The sequence below is a fragment of the Cucurbita maxima genome, unplaced genomic scaffold (assembly GCF_002738345.1).
Source record: "Cucurbita maxima cultivar Rimu unplaced genomic scaffold, Cmax_1.0 Cma_Scf00027, whole genome shotgun sequence".
Classification (NCBI taxonomy): Eukaryota; Viridiplantae; Streptophyta; class Magnoliopsida; order Cucurbitales; family Cucurbitaceae; genus Cucurbita; species Cucurbita maxima.
This window is the reverse complement of record NW_019272043.1, coordinates 3,210,696-3,218,862: the sequence shown is the minus strand read 5'-3', so window position 1 is coordinate 3,218,862 and position 8,167 is coordinate 3,210,696. Positions and strand designations below refer to the sequence as shown.

General features: G+C 39.6%; 1 protein-coding gene across 2 annotated transcripts; it reads right to left on the bottom strand.

The window, feature by feature from the left end:
• Nucleotides 1-502: 502 nt before the first annotated feature.
• On the bottom strand, nt 503-6,712 carry LOC111499551 (phosphatidylinositol/phosphatidylcholine transfer protein SFH3-like). Of its 2 annotated transcripts, none has more exons than XM_023151129.1 (13): nt 6,491-6,712; nt 6,140-6,316; nt 4,580-4,938; nt 4,234-4,500; nt 4,080-4,157; nt 3,817-3,968; nt 3,606-3,705; nt 2,675-2,767; nt 2,431-2,538; nt 2,221-2,341; nt 1,694-2,073; nt 818-892; nt 503-740 (listed from the first exon to the last, which is right to left on the bottom strand). In XM_023151129.1, the coding sequence occupies exons 2-13, from the start codon at nt 6,171-6,173 to the stop codon at nt 723-725; spliced, it is 1,785 nt and encodes a 594-aa protein (XP_023006897.1). In that variant the 5' UTR covers nt 6,174-6,316; nt 6,491-6,712; the 3' UTR covers nt 503-722. The 2 variants fall into 2 exon arrangements, with proteins under 2 accessions (XP_023006897.1, XP_023006896.1); XM_023151128.1 differs by having other exon boundaries at nt 6,140-6,299.
• Between the last annotated feature and the right edge of the window lie 1,455 nt (nt 6,713-8,167).

Below are 8,167 nucleotides of genomic sequence, written 5' to 3'. Positions count from 1 at the left end.
TTTTTTTTTTTTTTTTTTTTTTTTTTTTTTTTTTTTTTTTTTTTTTTTTTTTTTTTTTTTTTTTTTTTTTTTTTTTAATGAGTTTAAGAAATGTGGGTTGGGATCAAGGTAATAAATGTCGAGTCCATCGAGTTATATTCTCGAGAAATTCAAACTTTTAACTTCTAAAAGATAATAAGTGCCTGGTCCTTCGAGCTATATGTTCGATAAATAAAAATTTTCAACCTTTTAAAGATAATAAGTGTCTAGTTCGTAGAGCTATGCTCGAAAAACACAAACTTTCAACTTCCTAAAGATAACAGGCACATCGTCCATTGAGCTATATGCTCGACAAATACAAACCTCCAACATCTAAAAAATAACAAAACGTCAAATTCACACAAGTGGTAAACATAAACTTTCAACTTCATAAAGATAATAATTTCTCGATCCGTTGAAGTATATGTTCAAATCGACATCTTATATAACACCAAGATAAGGAAGAAAAAAGTATATGTTTTAATATACAAAAGAACATTGATTGATGTAATAATACCAAGTAATCAATGTCTCAAATATATTCCAAGATACAACCAATGGGGGAGGGAGAGAGAGAGGGAGAGAGAGAGAGAGAGAGAGAGAGAGAGAGAGAGGAGGGAGAAACCCTTTCTCTGTAATTATATCTTTCTTTTATATTATGAACTCTTTTTGGAGTTATTTCTCCAAGCTCCTAAATTTCACATTCACCAGCGGAATGGGTTCTGCAAAATCACAACATTAATCAACTACAGCTTTCCTTTTACCATGTCTTTGTAAAGAGATGATATAGCTTCCTTACCACCATCTTCTTCTTCTTCTTCTTCTCGATGTAGTCAGTCAGCTCGGCTTCTCGAGCAAGAGATTCCTCGAGTGCCTACAAAAGGTAATTCGACAAAGAATATGATAAACAATTGAATTTAATGTCATCTATCAACTTAAGCTTCGTGTTTTTAGCTTGTGAGGAAGGACAACGTTTCGAGTTTTTGGATTTAGTAATGATTTTTTGCTCGGTATCAAATTAAAGTTACGGTTTTCAAACCCACGTGGGAGGGAATGTTAAAGAGAACGAGAATGAGAGATGCTTAGTAATGTATTCGATGATTTACCGTAGTTTTAAGAGAACAAAAATGAAACAGCCCAAGTCCACCGCTAGCAGATATTGTCCTCTTTAGACTTCCCTTTAGGGCTTCCTCTCAAGGTTTTTAAAACACGTCTACTAGGGAGAGGTTTTCACATCTTTGTAAAAAATGCTTCGTCCTCCTCCCCAACCGATGCGGGATTTCACAATCCACCCTCTTTAGGGCTCAGTGTTCTCACTGGCACTCGTTGCCTTCTCTAATCGATGTGGGACCTCCAAATCCAACACCCTTCGGGGCCAGGTGTCCTTATTGACACACCGCCTTATGTCCATCCCTTTCGGGTCTCATCCTCCTCGCTAGCACATCACCCGATGTCTGGCTCTGATACCATTTGTAACAGCCCAAGCACACCGCTAGCAGATATTATTCTATTTGGACTTTCCTTTTTGGGCTTCACCTCAAGGTTTTTAAAACACGTCTACTAGGGAGAGGTTTTCACACCCTTATAAAGAATGTTTCGTTCTCCTCCCTAACCGACGTGGAATCTCACATATGGTGTTTCAAGTGAGAGGATGAGTAGGAAAGTTTTGGTTCACCTTCTTGGTTGTGTCTAGCTCTTGTTCCAAAGTTTCAACTTTCCCTAAAGCAATGTTGAGCATTTCCTCCTTATCAGCTGGCATCACTGCCGGCTGCATGTTGAGAACATTGATCCTCTCTTCTAGCTCCGCCATACGCTTCATCATCGTCATGTAATCGCTCAGAGGCACCGCGGCGGGGGACGGTAATGCTGGACGGTTCGCCATCGAACCGTCGTAGTAGACGGTGCTGCTATAGATGGCTGCCTCAGTGAGCTTCTTTGGCATGGTTCTTGTCAGCCGGACCATGGTCACTATTCCCATCACCAAAGCCATTATTCCCCCAACTATTTGGTTGCTGAACCCTTCTGGGACTTTGTAGTTTTCATGAGCAAATGGATCTGATACACACATGAAACAAAGAACAACAAGATCAGACAACTACACTACCACAAAAGTCTTGTTCGGGTCGTTACAATCGTTTCTCGTTTCTTGAATACAACGGAAACGAAAAAGTTATCAAACGAAATCGAAAACGGTTCATATACCTTTGGAAAGACCATATTTCTCACTTGAAAGTGCCCAACTTGGATCCACGGCTTTGTCCACCACTGGCATGAACTGACCATATTGTTGATACTCACCGCCATACTTTCTGGTTGATGGAACCTGAACATGATAAAGAAAAACAATACCTTTAAAGAGTTTTCCTTTTCCTTTTTTCAAATGGGTTCTTCAAATTCTTGAGATGAACTTACTTCTTGAATGATAGGGGTTGATTTTGCTTGCTTTGGGGACATGCCTGATTCAGCAGCTGGTGCTGCAGCTGCCACAGGAGCTGCTTCTGCTTTGAATGAACCACTTGCCTGCATGTTTTAGTAAAAAAAAATGAATCAAACAGAAAAAAAGTGAAGAAATGATGCAAATTTTGAAGGATTTAAAGAAGTAAATGGAGATGAAGGGGTTTGATTGAGCTTGGATAGGTGTTTTTATAATTATTGCCTTGGCTCCTGTGTTGTCATCTTCAGAGATGGTCTTCTCTTCAACGTTGGATAACGACCTTCTCCTGCATTTTCCTTCCCCGTTTTGAACCATCTGTTCTTTCATCAAACAAAAAAGTTCTAGTTAGCAAATAAAAGAAAATCATGAATTCTTAGTTTCGTGTTTATCGGTTCAAGTATAGCTCAATGAATAAGATACATAAGGTCAATGTCATGCGAGCATTAAACGAACACAAGCATGAAGTTGGTAAACTAAATTGTGAGATCCCACGTCGGTTGAAGAGGAGAACGAAGCCTCCTTTATAAGGGTGTGGAAACCTCTCCCTAGTAGATGTGTTTTAAAACCTTGAGGAGAAGTCCAAACGAGAAGTCTAAAGAGGGCAATATCTGCTAGACTTGTGCCGTTACAAATAGTATTAGAGCCTGACACCGGGCGATTGCTAGTGAGGAGACTGAGCCCTGAAAAGGAGTGGACACGAGACGGTGTGCCAGCAAGGACGCTATTCCCCGACGGGGAGTGGATTGAGAGTGGTCCCACATGAATTGGAAAAGGGAACGAGTGCCAATGAAGACGCTGAAACTCGAAGGAGGGTGGATTGTGAGATCTCACATCAGTTGGGGAGGTGAATGAAGCTCCCTTTATAAGGGTGTGGAAACCTCTCCCTAGCAGACCCCAAAAGGGAAAGTTCAAAGAGGACAATATCTGTTAACGGTGAACTTGAACCCCGACGGAGTGGATTGAGGGTGGTCCCACATTGATTGGAGAAGGGAATGCCCGAAAGGGGGTGGATTGTGAGATCCCACATCGTTTGGGAGGAGAATGAAGCCCCCTTTATAAGAGTGTAACCCCAAAAGGATAATATCTGCTAGAGTTGGCGTTGACCGTTATCAACAAAACTAGAAGAACAGTGGAAAGGAACTTTTAAGGTGACCTTGGCAATTTCTGGGTCGTTCCATGGTCCCTTGTCGGATCTCATGCAGCCACCCTTGTCAGCACAGGTGCAAGTACCTCCAATGAACTCCGGAAGTTCACTGATTTACAAACAAAACAAAACAAAAACAACCTTAAAATTCTAAGCTTTGTCGATTAATGAAAAAAGAAATGTTTTCATTTGAAAAAAACAAAAAAACATAAAACCCCACCTGGCATCAATGATCTCCAGCAACTTGGGCTGATACTTATTGCCAAGAACATGGATTTTGGCTGTCGTTTTTGGGTCAAGGAATGATTTTACAGTGTTCCACAGCAGCCTAAATCCAGATCCAGCGTTGATGATGAACATTCTGTTCAAAGTCTTTAAACCAACACAACACAAAATAGCCAAACCAAGCCATTATCTTTTCAAATGGGTACCACCAAACTAGGCCATATATTCAAAAAGTTCAAACTTTTTCTAAATGGATACCTCTGGATAGTTGTCACCATCAATCTTCTGCAGCCTCTGGATAAGCTCCCTAGCAGATTTGTTGAAGTTTTTCAATCCCTACAGGCAAATTCCGCCGTTATTGACGTTTCGAGAACAAAAAAACAAAAACGTTACCAAACGAGCCAAGCCGTACCACTCCTTGGACATCCAAGATGGTCGTGCTTTGATCAATGTGCTTCTTAGCTGCAATAGTGCAAGCTGGGAACTTCAAAACAAACGTCCTCTCGAACTCTCGGACATGGTAATTGATGTATCTATCCATGGTCGTCACCTCCAAGAGCTTGGTGGAATCAACTTGCCCGAGTCGTTCGATGTACACGGGCCGTCCGTCCTTGTCAACTCCATGATGCCCTTGTGGATAGTACTTCAACACTTCATCAACCTCCTTGAATTCAAACTCCTGTAATGAATACAACTCGAGACTACGTAAGCTTTTGAGTTTAGTAATAGTTTAGGTCGAACGTTAAGAAGTTCGTAACCTCCATGATTGTGTCGGATCCAAACTCTTTCCTCCATTGAAGCATGTCAGTCCACATTTGCTTTGTCTTGTCAAAATCAAACTTTCTAGCCTTCAAGAATCTGAGCATCATGTGATGATCATCATGTCTGGCAGGGAGGAGTTCTTCCAATATCAGAGCTTGGCGGAAGGCATCAACTGCTTGTAATTCTTCTGCGTCGATGTCGTCTTCAATTGAGATAGACATCACTCTGCTGCTGTTTCTCCTACCTCGTTTCTTCATTGAAAGTTTGTACTTGTTTGAGGCACTGATCGCTTTCTGCTTAAGAGATGCAAGCCTCATCTTTCTATCTTCCTCCGACATCTCAGCTTCGTTGCCACCTATAAAAACACAATGACAACACACTTGACACTTCACTTAAGTTCAATTTGTTCTCAGCTCTATGAAACCAAACTGATACACCCATTGTTCTACTCAGTGGGGGCATACACATAACCCTCCCGTCCCTCATGCCATGGTTTCAGACGGATTAGGCCCTCTTTTCGATGTCATTACCCTTCTAGTGGAGTGAAAACAAGATCACTAGAAATAGCTAAAGAATTAGGCCCGATATAAGGCCTAAAAGATCATTTATACTATTGTGAGATCCTACATCAGATGGAGAGAGGAACGAAGAATTCCTTATAAGAGTGTGGAAACCTCTTCCTAGTAGACGTGTTATAAAACTAGGAGGCTAACGGCGATACGTAACGAACCAAGGCGGATAATATTTGTTAGCGGTGGATTTGGGTTGTTACAAATGGTATCAGAGCCAATTACCGGGCGGTGTGCTTGCGAGAATGTTGGGCTCCTAAGGACGGTGGATTGTGAGATCCCACTGTTGGGCTCCTGAGGAGGGTGGATTGTGAGATCCCACATCAATTGAAGAGAGGAACGATGTATTTCTTATAAGGGTGAAAACCTCTCCCTAGTAGATGCATTTTAAAATTGTGGGCTGACAGTGATACGTAATGGGCTAAAGTGGATAATATTTGCTAGTGGTGAGCTTGAGCTGTTACAAATGGTATTAGAGCTAATCACCGAGGGGTATGCCAGACACTGGGGCCTCAAGGAGGTGGATTGTGAGATCCCATATTGGTTGGAGAGGGGAACGAAGCATTCCTTATAAGGGTGAAGCAACCTCTCCATAGTAGACGCATTTTAAAACCATGAGGCTGACGATGATACATAACGGGCCAAAGCGGACAATATTTACTAACAGTAGACTTAGACTATCACAACTATCTTAAGAAGGCGAAACGTGAGATCTATTCAAGGACCTACCTATACATAATGGGCCAAAACGGACAATATTTGATAAAAGTGGACTTAGGATATTACAACTATCTTAAGAAACGCGAAACGTGAGATCTGGTCAAGGATCTATCTATACATAACGGGTCAAAACAGACAATATTTGCTAGCGGTAGACTTGTGCTCTTACAACTATCTTAAAAAAGGCTGAACATGGGATCTGTTCAAGGATCTACCTACGGGTTTAGGTAAACATCTAATACGCTTAGCTTCAAACGACGAACGTACCTTTGGGCTGAGGGTCTGGCGCGGCGTCCGACATTGTCGCTATCCTAAGCTGGGCAGCTGGGTGAAGACAAGGATCAAAAGGGTGGGGGGAGAATCCAGCAGTTGTGTACGGCTATACAACTCCAAAAAACAGAGCCCTCTTTCTTTTGTGTGCCTACACCTTCCACATCAAACAAACTAAACCCACATCAGAAATCAAACAAACAATCAAACAAAGAAGGTGCACAAGAACAATATAGAAAAAAGCTTTAAAATCTAATGAAACAACAATGGCCCTGTTCTTCGCTTTATCTGTTCTAGAACAGAGCAAAACCCAGAAGAACATCAACAATGGAGGATCAGAGAAAATACCTTTTGACAAGAGTGCAGGAAGGAGAAAGAGGAAGATATATGAAGAAATGTTTACTCAAAATAGGCCTCCAAAAGGGACAACCCACACAGGGATTTCTGGTTCATCCACCATAGACAAAGTCTTGCAAGACAAGGAAACAAAACAGCGTGCATTTTTACCTCCCTCCTCTTTTCTTGGAGCCAATGCCGAAACCTAAGCTACTCCACTACCTTACCCAATGGTTTTTCCTACCACATTATTTTGTTCCAAAATTGTTAAATTCTTGATGATTAATTTTTAAACTAACAATATTGTTTTAATTTTTATTAAAAAGTTTGGACGCGTTGTTTCTAACTACTATGATCTCAAAATAATCAAGTTATTAACGACTGGACGAAACCAAGAAATAACCTCTTACGTGCGAAATTATAGAAGATCAAAGAAGTCCATCGAATTGAGCATGATCGTATGTGTGATAGCATCTACTATACCGGGAATATCGATGAACCCAATTATTGAAATTGCTCGGAATACCCTTTTTAATTTAGTTTCTAGAATTTATTTCCGATTTCAATACTAACGATAAGAATATTTTTATTAATTTAACTCGGGAGAGTCTTACGACCCTTTATTCTTTTAAGCGTATGATTGTTTTGAAAAATGACTTGTTTAATTATGTCGTTGAGAGCAACTACACCTTGATGATTGATTATTATTATTCATACACATAAGAGACATGTGTTTGTGACAACCATCCCATGGTTATTTCCGTGTCTTGTTTTGATTAATGTTTTTTTTTTTTTTTTTTTGGTTAGATTTCAACCATCGTAATAGACTAAATGACAATTATAAGTTCGTTTAACGTGTGAATTTGGTGCCGACTTCAAAATAGTTAAACAAATTAAAACGATATAAACTTAGTTAAAATGTTAGAAGTTCGAATTTCCAGCTATACGTAGTATTGTTGAACTAAAATTTTAAATTGAATCTTCGTATAATAGTATTTTTTTTAAGTCGGGATTAAACGTAAGCGAAAATTTGCAATATTTATGTCGGTTTCAAATTTAATTTGAGATAAAAATTCATCGTTTATAAGAATTTTAATCATTACTTAAAAAAAAAACATTATTTATAAGAGTATGGAGGCTGGCGATGATATAACGAGCCAAAGTGGTGGGTGAATATAGAAGAGATCATCGTGACGAAAAGTGAAGCCAAGTAATCTATAATTTTTTATCGACATGACTACGTCATTGGTATGATTTTGATACCACCCGTTAAGAACAATAGAACCTCCACCCATCTTCGTAATCATATAATACTGTCTACGGTAGACGTAATCTCCCATTGTCATGCTATTAGTTCTACTTGTAATATCTCGTACCAATGCAAATCGTTGTCTTCACTTATATACTCACAATCCGAGAATTTGATTACTCTCTTTAACAAGTATCACATCTTGATTCAACCCTCGAAGAAGTCTCTCTCACGACCTCACCGTTCACTCACCCAGTGCACCTTTTATCCAACCGAGAATAAAATTTCAATCAAACGAAATCTTAATAAATTTATATACAATATCCGATTCTAATCGAAATATATTAATAAACTCCGGAAGATTTTCGAGGTCTAAATTTTAAGAGATTTAGAGAAAGTTTCAAACTTTGGTTAGAGAGTTAGGTGAACGTAGAGAAACT

Bases quoted from the DNA above. Each gene is read 5' to 3' on its own strand.
- LOC111499551 (XM_023151129.1), bottom strand. From the start codon at position 6,173: ATGTCGGACGCCGCGCCAGACCCTCAGCCCAAAG. The intron at 4,939-6,139 runs GTACGTTCGTCG...GTGTTTTTATAG, and splicing joins GCCAGACCCTCAGCCCAAAG to GTGGCAACGAAGCTGAGATG. The intron at 2,539-2,674 runs GCAATAATTATA...TAAAACATGCAG, and splicing joins ATGACAACACAGGAGCCAAG to GCAAGTGGTTCATTCAAAGC.